The following is a 22,597-nucleotide window of genomic DNA, read 5'->3' as shown; positions in this document are numbered from 1 at the left end:
ATTTTGTCTGAGAGAATCTAAAAGGCAGCGTCTGCAAGTGCGGGGAGAGATGGATGTGAAATTCAGTTCCTGTGCAATGCTCGCTGGGGGAAATGGGAGCATTTACAAATGGCTTGGAAACCCCAGGAAGGGTGCGAGGAGCTGGCGCTGGCCCAGCCTTGCTCCCTGGCAGGCCCTGATGCCGGCAGCAGGCCATGGGGCTGCGGGCAAGGCCAAGCCCAGGGCCACCAGCCGTGCCTTTATCCGTGCTGTCTGGCTTTGCCTGGCCCTTCTGGCCCTTCTCGTCGCTTCCCTGTCGAGGCTGCGGATGCTGCGTGTTGGCGTCCGTGCCTAACACCCCGCGCAGGCAGGAGCGTGTCGGAGAGGAGGGCGCGTGGGGCGACCTCAGCAGGGAAAGCCCAGCCCTGGGTGTCCCAGTGCCTCAGCCCCGGTTCTTGCCCATCATCTCCCCATTTACTCTGGGATATGTGTAAATATGTTGTGTATTGCTAAACCAACCAGTAATCTCCTATTTTCACATCTCCGCCACCACCCACCCCCATCAGTCTCTTTTCCAGTCACCTCTTTGTTTGGTGACAACCACCACAAAGGATGTGTGTTTCAGGCAGGGTGATTTTTGAGCATCTCTCACAAACTCTTCTTACCTGGCCGGTTGGGCCTGTGTTTTAGGGAAAGCCACAATTTTCCATGGCCATCATCTAGCAGAGGGAAGAGAGCTCGCTCACCTATTAGGGTGTCACCTGGACAGACAAACCCTTGCTGCTGAGGTTGGGGTAGGATTGGGGCATTACGTTCTCTGCCGTGGCACGTTAAAGCCACGCTGCAGGAGGGAAGGGCACTGAGTGGCGGGGGCCGTGTTACAGGTGTGGGCGCTGGGAGCTCTGCCATCAGCCGACGCAGCAGCCCCTGCTCTCCTTGTCGTCGCGTCTCTGTAGCGGCTCCCCCGCCCCTGGCTCCCTCCAGGTTATGGCTGCCTGACCCCTGCCTGCAGCCGGCCCTGCTCCTGTGGCGGCTCCTAAAGCAGGAGCTGTGCGGTGGGGTTTCCTTGAAGAAACAAGCAGTGACAACAGGGCTGTCGCCTGGGGCTGGGTACGGCGCTGACGGAGAGCCGCCGAGACACTGCAGCTGCAAATACGAGTTCTGCTATTCCCCAGCTTTTCAGTGTGGATTTATTTACAAAGCAGGAGCTTTTCTGGCCTCTTTGAGCCTTCCTGTGCTCCACGTTCACCAAAGGCTTTCAGCTCCTGATTTTCGGTTGCCTTCCAGCAGAATTTGGGAACCCGCTCAGAGCCTGGCTGTGGGATTGAACCCGAGCTATAAATACCGAAATCTCTCTCAAAACCCCGTTGTCAGGGGAGATGCCGTCCTCTGCAGGCAGGGCCCCTGGCGTGGGAGCGCTGTGGCTTTGGCAGTGGTGGCAAGGGTGCACACGTGCCCCAGGTCTGCCTGCCCCGTTCGAGAGCGTGCAGGGCAGGGGCTGGACACTGTTCGTCCTGCTGGGACTCAGCAGCATCCCTCGGCACCTGAGGAGGCTTGGCCACGTGTCCTGGGGAGCGTGGACCAGGGGAAAGTGCCAGTTCCTATCTCTGGTGGGGAGGGCTCAGTGCAAAACAGAGGCTGGATGGCAGCGGCATGGGGCTCGTCTCAGATTAAGGGCACGGGATTTTGCATGTGTGCCCCCCCCAACCCCTTTTTCCCTGCTCCCGTCTGTCCACACATCCCCATTACCCTGCCTTTGTGTGCTGCAAGGTGGGGGCCGGGGAGCAATTCCCTGTGCTGTTCTGCCCGCCATGTGTCCGCGCCTGATAAGAGGTCACCGGAGACCAAAGATAAGTTTTCTCTTGGTGCTGGGTCTGCATTTCCTCAATCATCTTGCTCTATCTTTTGTTTCCCGTGACAGCAGGAACAGTACATGGTCTGTGTGTCAGGACAGGTGTTTTTCAAGCAGAGGCTGCCTTCCTTTGAGTCGGACAGCATTTAAGTAATTGTGAACTGTCTGTAATTTGTACCGGTAATTATGCCACTTAACAGGGGCTTGCAGTGAGCAACTAGTAAAACCTGAGTTTTAACGGTTCCTGGATTTAATGGCTTTAGGCACATTTTTAAGAGAAATCTGTAACAGTATTTTAGGAAAAAATCAGGAGCCAATTAGATGAACCAGGTAAATGGACTATCAGCCCACTGAGTATGTTCTTGTGCGTTGTTCTGCGGGGGCAGTAGTGCTGGTTTTCATGGGATTTGTTTAAAATCACAATCACGAGCAGCCAGGCTATTTGTAATTGCACTCTGACAGGGAAGAAATGACAAGGACCGCCACCTTCCCTGCCATCTTCGTACAATCATCAGCCTTTGAGTCATGTGCAAAGCAGTCACCAAAATGTTCCATTTTCTCATTTCGCTCTGTCTATTATAATCATTAGCCATTCATCACTGACGTTACGTGTACTGGCAAGCTCTTCAGATGGTGTCTCGTGCGTGCCTTTCAAACCTAGCCAGGCAAAAACACATCCAGTGACAACATGTGACACACTAACAGGAGCAAACAGCTATTTTTGTGAGGCAGCGTCGTGCTAATTTTCAAGGCCTATTGAGAGGATAATAGGGAATGTTGGAATTCATTATTCTGTGTTCAGTGTAATTACTCTGATTTTACTGTGTTTGGAATGAGAAAGAAGAGAAATCCTGCCTTTTCCAAGAAACGTATTTATTGCTGTTTGCTTTGTTTCATACCTTGAAAGCACTTCCTTCTCTATAGAAATCTGGAGGTAAATATACCATTCAGGACTGAATAGTTCCGTTCAGAGTCATCAGCCTTTTGATAACATTTTCCATCTTATGCAGGGCACCCTAGATATTTTAATCAGCTTTCAACTGGATTGGACATGGTTGGATTGGCAGCAGACTGGCTGACATCAGCAGCAAATACTAATATGTAAGTAGCAGATTTTTTTTCCATAATAATATTTAATATAATTTTACAGTCATACTCTAAAATATTAGCTGCTGTAGCTAAATGAAAGAAAGAATACTTTTATGTTAAGGTTGCTGGAAAAACAATAGTCTGCTTTTAAAATGGTCGTTATAGCTATTTTCATTAAGACTTTCAACATTGTCCTGTGGGCTGTCTTCTATTAAATGTCATCATACTAATATATGATGTTGGTTTTCCAACCCCCCCAAAAATATACAGAAAAAAAAATATTTTAGCATTTTGCATGCACAAATATGTGAAATGAAAGGTGTGCTAAGTGAACAGTCGCATTCATGTAGAGAGGTTATGCACAGTCCATACTCAGAGCAGTCAGAGGCATTGCTTTCTGCAAGAAAGAGGTGCAGACTTTAATGTGTGGGGTTTTTTCACTTTGGGACTAAGAAGCATTTTTGTGCACATGCTTGGCTTCGTGCTCTGTCTTGTCATCATGAATCGGACTGCTAATGTGTATGCAGCTAGGCACAAACACAGGTTTTTGCAAGGCAAACGTCTGTCTCTGCCCAGCAGCTCTCGAGTACAGGGCAAAGCCTTGAGCCTGGAAGCGGTGGGCAAGATTTGTTTCACTGAAATGGGTGGAAATGGGAGTCTCAAGTGCTCTCAGCATTCCTCCTTCTGGACATTTGACATCAAATCAAAAGGAGGTTTGTCAAAAGTATTGTAAAACAGAACTCTACCCAGTGCAAGATAGAGTATATTGTAGCTGTAATGTAATGTAATATTGGATAAAGATGTGTTAGTGTTGTAGATGAAAGCATTAAATATGGACATTACTACATTTCAGGTTCACCTATGAAATTGCTCCAGTGTTTGTACTTTTGGAATATGTCACACTAAGGAAAATGAGAGAGATGGTTGGCTGGCCAGGGGGCTGTGGCGATGGGATATTTTCACCTGGTACATGATATTTCAAGCTTTCTTTATTTTTCAGACTATGCTATATGACATCCCCGTAGTTAAAAAGTAAACATAATTAAATATGCATGTTTGAGAGGACACTTGCTAATAACCACCAGTGGCCTCTTTGAGATAAAGTATTGCATGTTTATGAATTTCAGGGATGTGATTATGAGGGTCTGTTTGAGCAAATTGCACTGCATTACGAGCAGCTGTAATGGCACATGGGAAACATAATCAGAAGAGACATTTCCCTTGCATTTCCTTTTTGTCCCCACTTTTTATGGATTACATGAAATAGAAAGAGTTTTGTATTAATAATGGGGAGAAGAAACACAACAATGCTCTCCATCACCGCAGGGGAAATTGGAGCAAAGAGGGAAAGATGTAGCATCCCTTTAAGTAATTATAGTGGAGTCGGTGAGATACTGCCAACATTCCAGTGTGCAGTCAGCTTTCCGTGTGTGAGCTGCCTGTTGAGCTCAGTGGGGTACCTGGGTGGCTGGTTAGTCCAAGTGCTTGAAGGCTCAGAAACCTTGCCTTTCCTTCAGGGCAAGCCAGTAAGGCAAAAAATGAGCGTGATTAACTGTAGAGAAGTCATTGACTTTGACGAACACTACATTGTTAAGACTTTTTTTTTTTTTTTTTTTAATCATTCCACTTAGTCTTTTCATATATACTCTTTGTCACCTCCTATCTTACTCTGGAATTTCATTGCTAAAAATTTTGGCCTATCTATCTCACCAAATAGCAAAAAATTGAAAGACTTGACATTGGGCATAGCACCTTGGTTTGTCAAAAGAGAACAGACTGAGAGCTGGTGGGGAAGGAGCCCTTCTGGAAAGAAAGTTCATTGACCTAATGGAGAGGGAAAGAACGCTTGGACTATTAAGCAAAGGACAGGCCTTGCTGATAACAGCCTGGGATGTTCGTCTCTCCGAGGGCATGAAAGGTGCAGTTCATGCTGTGCAGAAGATCAGGCAAGGCTCATCTTCAGCTTCTCACATCCGAATACACACGTGGGAAGTGGTGTAGGAGTTTTATCCTGGACCTTTCCACAGAGGTGGAGAAAAAGATGAGAAGAATTTACATTACTTCTTCTTGAGTCCTTATTTAAAAAGCACTGAGAGCAAAAGCTCTGACAGCTTTTACTGTAGTACTGAAGAGGTCCTGACCAAAACCGTGGCCTCCATCACACAGGGCAGCATCTTAATCTGTATCACGAGCCCAGGACCTAAGCCAAAGCTTTTGAAAACTGTCCAGTGGCTGGTTACTGTTCAGTCCCTGGCCTGGCTGGTCTTCGGTTCCCCACCTTGCAGTCTTGAGCCGCAATAGCCCCCCCGGGCTGGTCAGGGACGTGAGAGGGGAGAGAAGAGCAATAGCAACACAGCTCAGCCAGTCCTGGTGGGCAGAGGCTGGGTGCAGGCGGCAGGCCGGGGTGAAGGGCTCAGTGCCAGTGCCAGATCTGCCCAAATCTGGCAAACTGTGCCTGAGGTAGGGTGAGTCAGGAAAGATGAATGCCTGAGGAAGAGCTGGATGCCGGAGGTCACTTCATCTAGAGGAACCCTGCGTGGGGACGGGCTCCCTGGCAGGTGTGTGCCCGTGCTGCCCCCTCTCATCCTTGCTTTCTCTGCAGTTTCTGGTTTGTGCAAAGTGCATCTTTCTAATTCACTCACTTAAGGCAGCAATTCCCAGGTGTGCAGGTTCTGCTTTTTTAGGCAATAATCAAAATCGTCTCTGTGCTGTCTTCTCATTTCAAACCGTCACGGCTTCACCTGAAGGCTTTACTGTTGCGAAGAAAAGGTTCTCACTCTCTGCGTTCTCTGGAATGACATATACAGTATCAATACATGCAAAGCATAAAGGCCTGATTAGGTTTTCCAAATTCTGTAGGTGTGTTTTGTTGCCTGCAATTAACCATGGGTGTAAACACAGCTGCAAAATTAAAGGCAGAATGAGGGCTTATTAATAAGCTTAAGGCTAAATGGCTAGGTAATAAATACTAATAGGAAAGCCTGGTACTGAAGAAATTCTTTTGACACTGAGCCAATGACTTTGGACAAGATAGGCCAAATTGCTTCAACTTGGACACCTTAGTTCAGTCACCTAAATCATCATCATCAGCTGTTATATGACATCTGCATTTTTTAGGGACAGGTATCCGAACATTTCCTCTTAGTCTCTCCATTTCTTGTTTTGTCCTTCGTGAAAAGAGTTGTAGAAATACGTTCGTACCTGTCAAGATAGTTGAAAGGGGAAGAAAAAGCCCGATCTGTACTGACCCCCTTGCCAGCGATGCAATCCCTCTGTGGCGTTTTCCCTTGGATTGACGGGAGGGCCAGTGAGGTCAGGGAAAGCCCAGAGCAGGGGCAGCCTCGCTGCAAGAGCAGAGCGAGGACGCTGATTCGACATGAACGGCACAGTGTCTGTGGGCTGTGGAACAGTCTACGTATCTCCAGCGGGATAAATACAAATCTTAACAAAGTCAAAACAATGTTAAATTTGCCAGCGCGTATACCCGGCTGGTGTAACATGGTGTGATGTCGCTGCTTTCAGCAGAGCTACCTTGATCTGCTTAAAGGGTGGGTTTTATCTTGTCTCGCTTTGGCTGTCCAAGCATTGGGTGCCTACCCTGGGCTAGTTACAGCAGCTCCCATATATTCAAGGGAGAGGGGAGGATGCGTTTGCAGCGCAAGTCATCCCACCTGCCACAAGCAGCTACCTTAAGCGAGCTGAACCATCTTCTGGAAGTGCCTGTCTTGTGCTCTTCGCTCCATTTTTAGATGTGTGAAAGTTGGGCTAGCTGAACTCTACCTCCGCTGCACTCTGACCTGTTCATTTAAAAGCCTAAACCCATGATCAATATACACCTTTGCTTTATATAAATATATATAAATATATAATCAATCTGTATATATATATAGTGTATATATACAGGATAAAACTGATGTATTTTATGTATAAATGTCTGTGTGTGTGTGTTTATGTGTGTACAAATGTAAAAGTACTCAGACTCTGCCTCAGGTTCTGCATTATATTCCCATAGTGCTCATGCAGCATTAATGTATAACCAAACATTGTTTGACTGTAGACACAGAGGCTCAGTTTGTAAAAATCTCAAAAGGGAAAAGCAAAATGCTCAGTTTTAATTTATGCATTGACAATTGAAATATGGGAACAGAATACTGTACAGCTGTCATCTGGTACCCATATCGAAGTGGATATTTTAAGCCAGTGTATGCCAGTGATTTTAAGGCTAGTGTTAGGGACAGCTAACCTTTTCCCCTTGCTCCCATCAGAGGACAAATAAAAACAAAAATATTTGTCAGAATGGCCCCTTTTCCTTTCTCTTCCCTCCCCACACTCCAGTTATCCAGAAGATAGTGTCTGTTGGGACTCACTGTGTGGGTTTCCTCAGAGCAGGGGCATGAAACACCACCCCAGTTTGGGAGGGCTTGCCCTCGGAAGCTGCTTAGGAAGTTGCCTTGTGGTGGCATCTGTTTGGGAGGTGGAACAGAATGGGGTTTATGTGTTGATGGCATATGGAAAGATAAGATTGGGGACTAAAGGAGAAATGGTAACAAAAATGAGGATGAAAGGAAACCCCCATCATTTTTTTCAGAAGTACTTTTTGCATATATTGTTATTTGGGTGTAGTAGATCCTGTTATTACACAACCCAGCTGTGAGGAGCGTCAGGAAGAAGAATGTGCCGTTAGGCAGAAGCATTAACATGGGAGTTAGAAAAACTATAGCAAGACTTGTCGTTTGTTCTGCAATAATATTACAATGCATAGAAAAAGTAACAGTATATTACTGTGGACTCCAGGTGGTGCCATATCTAACATGTATGCTATGTTGATTGCACGTTTCAAGATGTTCCCAGAAGTTAAAGAAAAAGGAATGGCAGCTATTCCCAGACTGGTTGCCTTCACATCAGAACATGTATGTGTTCCTGTTTTTTCCTATCTGTTTACATCTGCTTGTATGAATTTATGATGAAGAAAATAGCTGAACGGGAATTTGTAGCCAACTGTCTTAATTTCTGTTACTCCTTCACTGGGAATAAAAAAAAAATGGGAAGGGACTGGCTTTTTGATATATAGAGGGATGAGCCGTGCAGTTGTCTGTGGCTGAAACCCAGAGAGAGCAGGCTCTACAAACCACTGCCATTTTTTTTCTCTCACTTGTGTCTGTATAAACGTCGATGTGAATGGAAAGGACCACATCGAATGATGAGAACTCATCGTCGGGCTTCAGGGCTTTCTGCCAGGCATGTCTTTTGTGCGGGTCACTCTGGGGGAACAGAAAATCACTTGGAATCAAAATGTTTCTAGCTGAAAGCCCTCCTGCTGTTATTTAATGAGAGGGTGATAACATACATGAAGACAGTAGTATGGAAATGCCGTGTGTGTGTGTACAGCAGAGCAGCTGTGGTATATGGTGGGAACGGGGCTTTGCTGTGGGTTTCTGTGAGCAAAAGCTTCAGCACACCCGGGCCCCTCACAGGCACCGATGGGGTCAGGCAGCGCAGGAGGTGAGGGGAGGTGGGCACAGGAGAAATCAGTGGTCCTCATGGGAGAAACACAGAGATTTTTTGTTCTTTGAACAACCATGCAGAAGTCATATTTCTGTCTGTATCGGCTTTATGGACACTTAAAACTCCTTGCAGCTTATAGTGGAGAATGCTTGTGCAGGAGGAAGGGGAAGAGGAAGGGTTGTATCCAGGAGGGGATGTGAGCTTTCTTCTTCAGGCTTCTAAATTTCTCTCCAGCTGTGTGGGCTCAGCCAGAAGGGACTCTTTTGTGGCTGAGGCTCAGCAGGATACTGTCCATGTTAGGTAACAACATCCTCCTGGCTGCCTTTTTTGACTTACCAGAGAACGTGTTTCCATTCTGTGCAAGTGTGAAGAGCAAAGCGTCCTAAAAACCGACCAGAAATGTCTGGGAGGAAATGCCTCTGAGGATGCATTTCATGGCAACAGGATGAGATGCGATGCACAACTGTGGGCTTCGTGTTGCAGAATAATTGTGCCCAAAGCAGTCAAAGCGAAAGATATTCTACAAATGAGTAGCAGCTCTCCAAAATTGGTTGTACAGCTAGAGATGCATTATTCATATGTAAGTTACAGACCTAGTAAGTCTTGCAAATAAGATTCAGCATGATTATTTAAAATAACAAATCCTATTAATCATTCGAGAATTTCATTGTATTCATAGTCATGGAATGTTAAACAATGAACCAAATTGTGCTATCAGTCTCAAAATAATAAAATGAGCTTTAATAATTGTGTTTTCATGCCAGGGAAGAAGCAGTTCCCTCAGCAAATTAAACATTCCAAAATCAAATATACTAGAGAATCCGTAGAACAGCATCTAAAATCCGTTACATTTTAAAAGTATCTTGAAATTACAGTTTTGTCCCTTCCTCAGTGAAGTTTTTAATAAAGTATGTAATGACACATTTCTAGGGAAGTTGAGAAACCACGCTACATGGAGACAGGAACCTTTAACTCTTAATTGCCCAAAGGATATGGGATTAGGGTTTAACCCCAAAATGGTAGAGGCTGTTACAGGAATTGCGGAGGTCCAGAACTACAGTCCTTTTTTAGATAGGAAATGTCATGCAGAACCTCAACAGAGACTAAGATATGAGAACATCATTTGTCTTATTTATCCTGTCATTCTGATCTTCTACTTACTTTTAGACTCCCCAGCCTGATTCTAGTTTCTCTCTGCCACAGTTGGATGCTCTTGTAAGATGATGGCTGTGGAACAAGCATAAGTACAAATGGAATACTATCATTTCCACATGCTCTGCATGTATGGCAAGGTGGTAAACAAAGCTTAAAGTTATTGCAAGTCTTTAGAAACTTGGAGATTTTTGTCTTGGAATTTTCAGTCAGAAGCAAAGATTCCAATATCAGCAGTTCTCAGACAAGAATTTCATCATCACAGACCTGACTCTATTTTCATTTCTACCAGTCTAGAGCTTCTATTGCTATAAATGAATGAAGTTACACCACAATTGCTGCCAATACTACTGGAATCAGAATCTGGCCTCAGTCTGATGCCGTGATGGGTTCAGCTGCCAGTGTGGGAGAAGGGAAGGGAGGAGTAATTCACAGCTCCAAAGTAATTCCCTTCCTAATTTAGGAGTGCATCACGTTCTTAAATTAGAAGCCTCACTCTCTGCACAACCAGTGAAGAGAGGCACCTCTGGAGACAAACTCAGAGCATCCAAATTAGGAACCTAAATACTCCTTAATTTAGATGTTCTAAGTCACCTTTGGGAGGGGTTCACCTACTTCTATGCATTGACCATACAGAGAGATCAGCCTTCTGGCATACGCAGCCTACATTAGGTGCCTAAAATAGGGTATGGGACTATTCTAACCATGCATGTTCCCAGTAAGCAGATCTTCCCCAAGCTGTTCAGTAGGACCAGGACTTATCTCTCACTCTGCTTCTGCTTATTTCTGTTTCACCAGTGATGGTGAAGTACACTATAACTGCTTGAGTCGGTCTTGGTCCAGGTATAATTTTACTGAGATGCACTTGCACTCAGGACTTCATTCAATCCTGTGTATTCACCAGTGCATCATCAGTGGGTCTGTCATCTGCGCCGGTGCAGGAGCAGAGTCATGTCCTTCAGGGCAGCTGTTCTGGACTGCACATGACGCAAGAGACTTTGACTCAGAGGGGTAAAAGTGATGGATGCCAGTTGTAAAAAGCTATTTTAGTCTATTGTTTCAAACACAATGAAAAATCTAAGATGAAGGCCTCCTCCTATGTCCCAGTGCATCAGCTTTGGGCTGCTGTGAGCGTTCAGATGAGCACATCTCTATTTCAGTGTGGAGAAAGGGGCTGAAAGGGAGAGCTGCCTTCTCAGAATATTTTAGTTGACCTATTTGTCTACAGGGCAAGTCCTGTTGAATTTTAACCCATTCCCTGTTGTGATTTTGACCTGGCCAACCAGCAGTCTCTGAAACAGCATCCAACAGTAGCTGGGAATAGCATGGAGCAGAGATCACCCCTAGCAGGCAAAAAGGACAAAGTCATCTTGCCCTGAGGAGGAAAGGGGTGTAGAAAGGAAGAGTTTAGCCGTGGAGAACTAGTTGGGTTCAGGTTACAAAACAGTCTTTGTCCTTTTTATTGGTAGTACTAAAATAGCGTAAGAGACTTGCAGCTTTTCCACGGACTTGATGTTTAATTAGGGGCTGTACAGACTCAATACACAGTTCAGGAAATGGAAAAAAAAGCTGGTCATGATTGGAAAGACATAGAGATTTCTTCATCTCCTCTGTTCTCCAACCCAGCAAGACTGTGCTCAGGTAGTCCTCATCAGCTTTCCTCATTTCCCATCCCTCTAGCAGCCCCCTAAGGAGGAATGTCTTGCCAGGTGCTCACCAAGGAGATGTCATAGCTTTGGAAAAGAAAATGCAGAGTAAGAACTGGCAGGTGACTGAGTCTGATCTGACAGTAAGGGACCTCTTCACCCAGTTAGAGACCCAAAAGGATACAGAGAGGCTCTCTCTACCCCCGGCATCCCCCCATTTGCCCTGCTTTTGGGGCGAACTAGCTGCTGCCCGAGGCTTCACTGGGAGTGCAGCTCCAGCGTGTGCTGACTGTGAAGGGAGGGTCTGTTGGCTGCTCGGGTATAAGGTGTCAGCATTGTAGACAGCCAGACATACTCGGAGGGACCTCATCCTCTGGGGATCACCAAGAGCACCTGTGAGAGGTGGCTTGTCTGCAGTGGTAGGGGAGCACCCTCTCAGCCATAGTGCATGCAGCACCCACACAGCAACTAGATGGGAGGCAGTTTGCAATAAATCAGCGCCTCAGCGTCTTGCATGCTGATTTCCCCTTGTGGACAAGCCCCATTATTTGCAGGGAATACGACAAACTACACCCCTAGCTGTGGGAGGAGAGTGTCTTTGGCAAAGTTTCTGTCTGAACAGTTTCTGAAACCTAATATGGAGGTTCTTCGTGCAGAAGGAAATTAAAAAGTGACTTCTGTCTCAATGCAGACAGCTTGATAGCCCTCCATTTCACACAGCCTACGGAAGATTTGGGTTGTTTTCTGTGTAGAATGAAAAGCTGATCTCTAGTCCCACCACTTCCATGGTATGTAGCGTTGCCCTCTGGCCAGGCAATTTAGGAGACAGTTTTCAGGAGTGCCACCTGCAAGATGCAGTCCAAGGGGTGACCTCTCTGGTGGGGCTTCCAGGGAAAGATTTGAGGAGCCTGGAGATCGTGTTTTCCATCGTGTAGCATGAATTACGAAGCTGTAAGTTAGACTTCTGAGTGTACAGAGTAAGCAGGGAGTAGTTTTGTTTCCACCTAAGGAAACTAAAAATCAAACTAATGGATTCACACGTTCTTTCTTTGCATTACCCTAATGCATTGGGTGGTATTTGAAGCCAGGGGGAAACGGTAAAAATGTGGTCTTACTTGAGGAGCAACGTAATTCAAGTAACACCATTCAAATCAAAGTAAAAACATTTTCCAGAAGAATAGTGCTCTAGGGTGGCCTATCCCAAAGGAGACATTTGTCATTTGGGTCTAATCCTTCATCTGGTCAGTATCTTGTGACTTTTACACTGCCAGAGGATCCTCCTGAACTCGTGCAACATTTCTTATCGGCAGATAATGCTGTAAAACTATCCACACTGGAAAAAAACAAGTGAGTCTTGCTGGTTTAGAGAAGCAGTGTGAAATTATATTTTTCAAAAATGCGAAAGATGGAAATATTAGTATGTTGTGCAGAAACATTAATATATTCATTGGTCTCACAACATTTAGTAATGACTTTAAAAACTGAATAGCAGCAGCTAAGAGAAACAATATCAAATACATATATCATTACAGTGTATTTAAAAATATGATGGGACACAGTATACTCTTTTTGTAGATAGTTGATGGAAAAGCTATAGCTTACAATTAGATGTTGAAGATAGGATTCATGTCGATTAACTTTAATCACCTAAAGCATAAACATTTAATCTGAGTTTGTCTACACACTTTTTATAGCCAATAAAAAGAGCAAGATCTGCAGAAGACAGCTCATCCTTATCTAAAATGGGTGCCAAAGCTTCAGGGATGAGGTGCCTTCTGGAGGTACCCTTTCTTCCCTACTATGGAGGGAGCCCAAAAAGCAAGCCTAGACCAGCCACACATTTTTAGATGATTAAAATTAAGAAAGAAGTAGCCCAGCCTACACCTCTACGCATGCCACATTGTTTAAAGCCCAGGAGAGGTGGAGGGGAAAGCGTGTCCACCTCCTCTGCTGGCGTGTGGCTGATGGGGTGAGGCTGGGGTCCAGGTCTGCCAGCGACCAAACCTGCAGACCGCGGAGAGGTTTCGGCTGCTGGATGGCTCAGCTCACTCAACGTTTGGGAACTCGCTCCTGATGAGCTCCCTTCACAAAGCTTGTGCCACTCTGGATTTATGTGAGCAGGGAGCCACTGCAATCTGAAAAAACAGCCCTGGCCTTCGGGGCTCACGGCAGGAGGATGGTTCTTCCTGACAGCTTCAGCCATGCCGGATTATAAGCAATTAATTTAGCAAGCTATAAAAATAGAAGCATCTGCATATTGAAGTGCTGTTCATTTAAGATAACAATGCCATATTTTTCAGCATCATAACATTTTTAATTATCTAATTCTTCTTTTTTCCAAAAGACCTATTCATTATTGCACCCGTAATAAATTTACAGTATATTTTTACTTTACAAAGTTAACTATGAAAAAGTGGCTATCAGGCAAACAAACTTATTCCTAACGGCTTTTGAAATTTTAGAGAAAGGGAAGATTCCCCTGGCTCAAAATCGCCAATTTTTTTCCTGACCAATAATATGCTCTTGTCACTAATATTGACTAATACTCTATGCCTTCTCTTTCACCACTGCATTTTAACCACGTTTCTTTTCAGAGACAAATTGGGGTTCATCTCTATTGCGGATGTATTTGTGCTCTTCCATGCACCCTTTTGCAATGCAACACCGCAGGGAGGGAGAAAGCCGCAGTGACAGCCCGCTCCCAACGGGGTGTCCTCCTGTCTCTGGCAAGCACAGGACAGTGGTGAAGCTTTGGACCTGCCAGCTTCTCCTAGCCTGGTTTTTTCCTGCAGGACTGGCATCAGGCAGGCTGCCCTGTCCTCCCTTTTTGACCCGGGTTCTCCCACCCTAAGACGTGAGATCTGCGCAACTCCTACATGGCTGTGTCGTGAAAGCTGGTGTTCAGGCTCACTTCCCTGCGTGGCCGAACAGTCTGTAGCCCCCGTATTCCCAAAGGGGCCACAATTATTGTCCTTCCCTATTAGCCCAGCTGAATCTGCCAGGAGTTCTGTCTAACCAGGCTTATTTCTACAATTCCTTCTCTTTGACCTTTATATTTTTCTATGTTTACCTTTATATTACACAGGCAACCAAATTTTCAGCACCATCCCAGGAATATTAAAGTAAAGTTTAACATACATCATTATTAGGGAAGTTTTCTTTGCTCTTAAAACTGTATTTTTTTCCGTTTTCACTTTAATTCTGTCTCTTTTAGAGCCTCTCAGGCAATTGGAGTAATTCCTCTGATGTTACCCTGAGACCCAAAGACATAATAGCAGTCAGAGATCTGTGACTGTATACACAGATCAAGCAATTTCATATTCAAAGTTTGTTTAGAAATTGTAATTGCATTTGCCCTTCTGTGTGCAGAATTCAGTGTTCCTTCCCAATTTATCCCTAAACCTGTTTTGGTTCCTGACCGCTGAATTTACTTCAGTCTGTAAAAAGCCTTCAGGCAACCAAGCTATCAGCACTACATTCATTTGCTTCCCCAATGCCATTTTAGCAGTGCCACGAGACTCCTCGATGAGGCAGCTGAGCTTGGCCATATTCCAGTGGATGCCTTTGAGCACATGGGCTTAATTTGCTTCCTCATGGTAAACCATTCAAAGCTGTATTTTCTTTTCTTAAGGCACTTTGAATAGTTCTATTTTCTATTAGACAAACAAATGGCAATAGTAAATCTATTTTAACTAGTATAGAATAAGGAGTAAAATTAATCAATGTAATGTCATTGACTCAAAACCAGTGAAATATATCTGTGACTCTTTACTCCTGCCTCTCTACCTGTATTTACGTATTACACTACCCAGTATGTGCACATCGGTTTGTGTAATACATGAATAAACCCCGCATTTTTTTAAGTCTATACATTCAATTCTAGCTTCACATAGCATATCACTCAACTGTCATTATGCTGGCAATATTCTAGGTCTGTTTCAATTTTTGCAGCGTTCAAAGATACCTTCCTGAACTTGGGAATTTTTATAAGCCTCTTGATGGCGGTAGCCTCCTCATGGCCTCTTCTAAAGTCACATTGCTGCACCGTGGGGCTCAGGGAAACCCCAAGGCTGGGAGGAGACTGAAGTATCTTCCATGCCTAGAGGTTTGTGGATGGGTCACAGTCCAAGCCTTAATCTACAGTGCATTTGTACTTGGGAAGAGTCCACTGGCTAAGCTGGTGAAGCTTATGGAAATGTATTTGTTCAAAAATTGAGTTACACGAAATAAGGAACGTGCCATGAAAAATATCAGTGTGATGCTGAGCAGGCCCATGATGTTCAGTGTAAATACTTCCTAGCACCTTGTGACCCCAACTAGAAAAACAGCCGGGCAAAATCCCTATCTAATCTGAGTATACCACTAACCTGTGATTTTAATCAGCTAGATAATAACATTGTGTTAAAATCAACCATCTAGCAGTTTCCAGAGAGGCAATGCCTGCAGGTGCTGTACACTTTCCACTCACAGACAGCAGATATCACGGGGTTTGGTCTGCAGGGAGGGGGTGGAAATCTCCTCACCTGATGTCATTCAGCACCCAGTCTAAACCAGCAACCCTCATGCTGGATGAATCCTTCCTTGGAGGTGCCCGTTTCCTCCAGAACGCGGAGGGAGCTTACTTGATGACTTAAGCCTGATTAGACTAGCTGCAATGAACCCAGTCTAATTTAGCAAAATACTTAAGCACAGGCACAAATTCCTTGTTGCTCCTCTAAACACATGGGTATACATTTCGTTTGATCATCAGCCTGTGCGAAAGTCAGTCTGACATGCATATGTTTACATTTTGGAACGTGCTTTGTTCAGGGGCTTAGGATGTTTTGCTGTACTAGGGCCTTAAAAGCTGATTTTAAGTCTAGGCAACACGGTCAATGGCTGCTCAATACACCTTGTTGTTATACTGCAGCCGTGCCCCATGGGAGAAAGCTATACCAACCCACTGTGTTAAAAAAAAAATCAATGCAGTATGAAAAAGGCCATTTACCTGAAGTGTTTTCAAATTGTCCATGTGTCACCAATGAATCATGGCTCAAATGCAATCTGAACTTCTTCAAAATGTCTGAATCTTGAAAAAGTCAATGGGCATCATGAAAACTTGAAGCATTTCAGCCAAAATGGTGAGATAGACGCATATGAAAAAAGGATTTTGGAGTGGAAACTCTTATGCAACCTTAACCATAGCAGTTGGGACTCAATGAAAACTACCCCCTGAGCAATTTTTAAAACACAAGGTTTGTTTTTTTACTTGTTAAGTTGAACGTACATGTTGTAGTCGTGCTCTTCTTCCTCTCTCTTTGATGAAGTTGGTTTACAATTGATTTGCATTTCTCAAAGTGTTTGTACATACAGAGCCGTTCAGTATGCAGTGAGATCCCACTGACTTCACAGCCTTTAAGTGAAGCAGATGTGCGTAACTGGCATGTCCATCTCTTTCCCTACAGCTCTCTGCTGCTCGCATTACCGTTGAAACACTCCTCTGACAAAGCAATAGTGATCACTTCTCTGCTTTGTGGTCTTCTGCAGACTATATGTCTTCTTTTCTTCTTTAACATCATAGACACCTAAAAAGCCCTGTGAGATTTGAATCTCCTTGATGTTTTTTATAGTGTTACATCCTAAGCTAATGGTACTGTAGTATACATAGACTTTCCGTTTCTTTAAAGTTTAATAATCTGTAGTTAAAATTACTCTGGACAATATTGTTACAGCTGGGTTTGAGTTAATACAAAATCAGATTCGTGGTGGTATAATTTGATAGAAAACTATTTCATTATCATAATCACTAGGATTTGTATTTGAATTATAAACCAACACTGGCTCAGGAGTTAAGTCCTATGAGCTAGAGAAAATTAGGCTGACTTGCACTCCAGTATATAACGTCCACATTTTATTCTGTACATACAGATTAACTAATAGTCTTACTAATAGCCCAGTTCTGATTTTAAACTGCAGTATTATTTATTAATGGGAGTTATTACTAGCTTTCACTGGCATGAGATCACAATTAGGCTTCCTATCTTAATTTCTCTCAGTATATTATTTGGCCAGAAGTTACACAGCAAAAGCACATCACTCTGGATGCCACAAACTAAATGAATTCTCTAGGGGAGAATTTTTTGTTTCAGTCAATCAAGCTCATAGCTGAATCCGTACAAGCAATAGAAGCCGCAGGTATGCATCAAGGTGAAAATTTGGGTCCATCATCAGCCACAGTTGTGTATTTAATATTCCAGGAGTAGATCCAGATTAGAGTGATTGCTGTTTCTCTAACTGACTGTAGTGACCTGATAGGAAGCCTCAAATCACAGTCATCAGTTTCCAAAAAGTCTATGAATAGAATTACTGCCTGTGTGGGACTACTTGCTGAAGGGCTTGCAGGAGTGTGGTGTTTTATATTAAATTGGATAAGAAATAATCATAAAAATCATAAATAATAATAAATGTATCATTTTCAGAGTCACTTTTCTGTGAAGAAAGGAGCTGCGGCCTTGGGTATTGGTACAGATAGTGTGATTCTGATTAGATGTGATGAAAGGTAAGTAAAGATGCCAAATGCAGCTCTTTTTATTGGTACATAAAGAGGATCGTCAGGTGCTCAGCTCAGAGAGCGCATATAGGATGCAGTCAACAGTTGGTGTAATTCATCGTAGTGCTGTCATCTCCAGCAACCTTACACTAATTTATCCCACTTGAGGAACTGACTCTGTCAGTAGCTTCTTTACGAGTCAGTTTTTGGAGCTCATAAAAGGTCTTGAAGTTCACTTCCTCAGGGTTTTCTGATATATCTTTTTCTTTCATCCGGATGTGAAACAAAGTATTGAACTAACAATCATTCTTTACACATTCTGCTAAGAAATGAGGGAGAAGCTTGGTTTTGGTCAAAATGGAACATTTAGATACTCTCACAGTTTGATCCATTAAAATGAGCTGAAGTAGGCCACTTAAAGGAATAAAATATTGAGGCGCATTTGTTAATGTAATTCTGTTACTTCGTGCCCCCATCATCCTTCTTGTGTTGACTACGTTCCCACAGTGCCTTTGATGGGGACACTCTTGCAATGGGACGTGCCGAGAAGGGTCTTGGCAGCATTGTAGGCAGCACAGGCCAGGAGGGAGATGGCCCGTGGAAAGGGGCAGCACAGCAGGCACCTAACCCACAGGTCCCATAGGCACTCCAAAACCAGTGGTAGATAACTTCTTGGTTTGATTCTCTACGAAAACCAATTTTGAGAAAAACAAAGATATATTAACAAAATCAAAATGTTCTGATGAAGATTTTCAATTTTACAGGAAAAAAATGCTTTCTATGGGACAAAAATTAATAGAACAGTCTTTATTCATTCTGTGGAGAATCTTTTCAACAGAAAATGCTCTTACTATGAGTCACAAATATCAGATTGTTATAAGGTATTGAATTATTTATGGTTGTAGCATAAAGGGAAGGTTTTACTGCTATCAAAATACTCTGCTCCTACATTATAAGAAGAGCACCAACTAAGCAATTTACAGTGCTAATCACAGTGCCTGCATATTGACTTATGGACTTATTATCTCTTTATTAACAAAAGACTGAGCACTCCGTGAAGAGGAATTAATGACAACATCAACACAACCAACACACATCAAAATAAACCTCCAATTGTTTCTATTCACTAAAGACAGATGTGGATCTATGAAGTCGTGTCTTCTTTTTCTTCTTGGGCAAATTCAGCGTGATGATTTTCTGTGAAGACCACAATGCTTACCCTACCCACCCTGGAGTAAACAGCAGGATTACTGCACGTCTCACCAAATCCCAGCAGACACCACCAGGACAAAGTGGGCTGTTGGCGCGGGAGGTGGGCTGGTGTGGTGGAGAGGACCCGCTGTGAAGATGGAGACCTATGGGAGTGTGAGGCGGCACCATGCGATCTTTTTGATGTTTCCAGCATGGCCAAACACACTTGTTGGTGGCTCCTCTCTTCCCCATCCTGACCCACACCCCCAAGTTTGCCTGGTTTTGCTGTATCATGGGACCATGAATGTGTGGTGAATTTCAAGCCAGGAAAACATGTAGAAAATCACATTCTTGGTCATGCCTGAGACTGGACAACCATATATTTCCATTGCCTCATTTACTACCACACAGACATATTGGTAGTAGTAGTGTATTACCTGCAGGTTTGGGGTCGTAACACTTCAGTCTGGTGTGGCAGCAGCGAAGACTGTGTACAAATGTGGGTAATACGAGAAGACTTTGACACTAACCCTCATTCCATCCTCAGTGTCCTTTTGCTGCGGAGTCTCTTCTGCCTCCCCCTGTAGCCCTCCTGCCTCTGATGCTGCCTAGCATATCTCGTGTAACCCCCGGCCACATTATCTGCGGGAGATTTGTCTAAGAAGCAGCTTGTTGTTTTGCAATGCATTTTAAGTGTCCTAAGTCATCTGAGATGATAACACATGAAAAAGCTGTGCAAATAAGCAATGCTGTTGGCTAGTTTGCTTGTTGTGGAGTGCTCCAGCATGAGTTTGGACTATACTGAAAGCCAACCTGCTGCTTGCTCCCTAGTAAACCTTGGCATTGCTTGGACATTGCGCTCTCCTGGCCATGAATTCCTGCACGTACTCAACATGACCAGGGGCTGGATAATCACTTGTCTTGGTAAAAAACCATTGGCAGTGAAGGGGTCTGCCCAGCTTTGTGTGCATTTCTATGCACAAGCTCAACAAATTAGAAATCATTAAAACACAATATATAAACTATGTTTGGAGAAAGACCTCATTGCCTCCTTTGGCATGTGTTTTTTTTTTTTTTCTTTATTCCTCTAATGATCCCAGAAACAATTTTTGAAGAAAAGACAACTATGGAACTCACTATGAGTTGAATACTCCTTAGACCCTGAACTTCTGCAAGAAAGATCAGGGCTAGTTTTTAGACTTGGTAGAGCTTTTTCTTTTCAGTTAGTCTTTTACTGTTTTGAATAAGTAAAATGCCAGGCAGATTTTGCAAAAAACTCAAGAGTACAAACCTATTTCTGCTGAAAAAATGACTGCCTTGTTATGAGCTGTGTAAGAATGAAAACTTGAAAAACCTAGCAGTATCTTATTATAAGAAATTAATAATACATTGTTTTATTTAAATTCATCTAAATGTCATGAAAATGGGGGGTTTTTTATGCAAAATCAAAACTAAAACTAATGGTTTTATTTGTTTCCCTGAAACTAGTATTTTGAGCTTTAGTAAAGGTTGTTCCTTTTTCATAGCAATGGGAAATCAGTGCTTAGTGAAAGAAAAAATACGTACAGCTGTATTGAGAACTGAAAAAGTCTTTAAAAAATAATATTAATCTAAGCAGACAACATTCAAAGCCAGTGAAGATTTTATTCCTGTAACATAGGGAACTGTCGTATTTGTATTGCTGTTATGCGTACTGTCTCTTCTTAGATAGTCTTGCTTGTGGCTAGAGCAAAGAAAACTTTAACCTCAATATTCAGTATCAGCATTGTTTTAAATTGTGCCTCATTAATTTGCAGGATTTCATAAATTAGCCTTCAAGCCTTATACCACTGAGTCTGAAACTCAGGTAGAACGTTCATACCATAAGGTGTTGCAAATACAATATACAGACAATACAAAGGGCCTGACAGTGCATTTAATGAGTCCAGGCTGGTAACTTCTTCTCATATCCTGCCTCAAGCAAATGCGAACATGTAATGCACCAAACCGTGAAACAGTCGCCCTGAAATGAGTTCATCCCTCAGATGGAAACACAGAGACAACAGCTTACACCAGAGCTGCTCCGGGCCATGCAGCTCAGCTGGCATTTTCTTTGCCTGCTGAAAGGGGACCATGGGGTTTCACACCCATTGAGCTTCTTGAGACCCTGGGCTGAGTCTCCCCATGGGAGTCTGGTGCATATTCCTAGGGCTGTAACATCTAACAGGACCAGGAGGCTCCATGGAGCAGCGTCAGACTTTACGGGGGTGGCCACGAGGTAACTTCTCTCAGTTACCATCACCATATTGATGCAAACTGGTTGACAAAATAATTAGGGTAATAACTCAGACTAAGGGTCAGAGTCTTTCTGTGTTCCTCAATGCTGCATAAGCCTTGGGCAAAAAACGTAACTTTGTCCCTTACTTGGGTTTCCTATTAAGAGAAGAAGTAACAGCAAGAGCTGATTTCAAGATCAAATTTCTGATATAACTCTCTCTTGCTCCAGAGGGAAAATGATCCCATCAGACCTTGAAAGAAGAATTCTTGAAGCCAAACAAAAAGTAAGTTTACTAGCTTTTCTGCTTCCAAAACAGACAAAAAAAAAAACCAAACCAAGAACAATGATACAGCTAGTTGGTTTGCTTTCCTTGGTAAAACAACACAGGCTTGCCCATTAACTTTTGATTTATTTCTCAGAAATGTAGCCCAGCAATTAGTGAGGCAAGAGTTGCTGCGAAAATAGGTTTAGAGCTACTTTATAAACTCCATGAGCTATTTGGCTTTTTTAAATATGTTGTTCTGCTTAACATCCTCCTTTTTTATGTTATCAAACTGTGATGCAGTTTCACAGCTGAATATTGACAAAAACAGAGTAATCATTTGGGGAATTTGTACATATTTTAATGCATTGAAAATATTCCTCATAGAATAAAGAAGATAAACGAAAATTCACGCATCTCTAAAAATGCACTGCTTTTGTAATTCTAGCAGAAGCTAGAATTAAAACATCAGATTTAAAGTATGCAACGAACTCAGCCCTTCAGCAACATTTATGTAAATATTCATTAGACGTACAGCATTCAAAGCTCACTAATGAACACAAATCTTCATTAAAAACTCACTTTTTCTAAGAAAAGCAATACAATAGATAAAAAATAAGGCGAAATGGCAACAGAGTGCCACTCAAACCTACTGACCATTGCAGAAGGAAGTTTAGACCTTTATGATAGTCTAAACCCCAGTTGTGCAAAAAAGGTAGCCGCTTTTTACCTTTGTTGCTCTGAGAACTGCTTATGAAATCAACAGAACTACAAATGAATTTAAAATGAAACACTGGTATAAATTACGGCAGAGCCAAGACCCCATAATGCAAAAGCCGTGTGGTGGCCAACGAGTGTTCCTCTGTGAGGCACGGCATTTAGCAAAGGGAATCTGAGAGATGGTCCCTGGCCCCCGTGGAGATGGCTGTCTCCCGGCTCTGCAGGAGGGATGGGGCTGGAGGTGATCCCCACGCCTCCCTTCTGCGCTGCCCCCAGGAGACACCCCCCAGGCAAGGTGCTCCCACTGACAGGACTGGGCCACCACACGCTCAGACACTCGCTGGGATAATTGTACTACAGCCCAGGGCACAGTCCACCGGAGATACTTCTTGCAGGGCGGTGCTTTGGTGAGGGT

At 43.5% G+C, this 22,597-nt stretch overlaps 1 protein-coding gene across 2 annotated transcripts in view; it reads left to right on the top strand.

The window, feature by feature from the left end:
• The window catches only part of GAD2 (glutamate decarboxylase 2), a 41,445-nt gene that overhangs the window by 4,466 nt on the left and 14,382 nt on the right, over positions 1-22,597 (top strand). For both annotated transcript variants that reach the window (XM_063324624.1, XM_063324625.1), the window contains 5 exons: positions 2,842-2,932; positions 3,774-3,886; positions 7,715-7,830; positions 17,682-17,761; positions 21,429-21,483. In XM_063324624.1, coding sequence (XP_063180694.1) covers positions 2,842-2,932; positions 3,774-3,886; positions 7,715-7,830; positions 17,682-17,761; positions 21,429-21,483 — 455 coding nt within the window. The remainder of the gene's footprint in view (positions 1-2,841; positions 2,933-3,773; positions 3,887-7,714; positions 7,831-17,681; positions 17,762-21,428; positions 21,484-22,597) is intronic.

This window comes from Chroicocephalus ridibundus, chromosome 2 (assembly GCF_963924245.1).
Source record: "Chroicocephalus ridibundus chromosome 2, bChrRid1.1, whole genome shotgun sequence".
NCBI lineage: Eukaryota > Metazoa > Chordata > Aves > Charadriiformes > Laridae > Chroicocephalus > Chroicocephalus ridibundus.
Note: the sequence above shows the minus strand (reverse complement) of the source record. Positions and strands in the feature narration are given on the sequence as shown.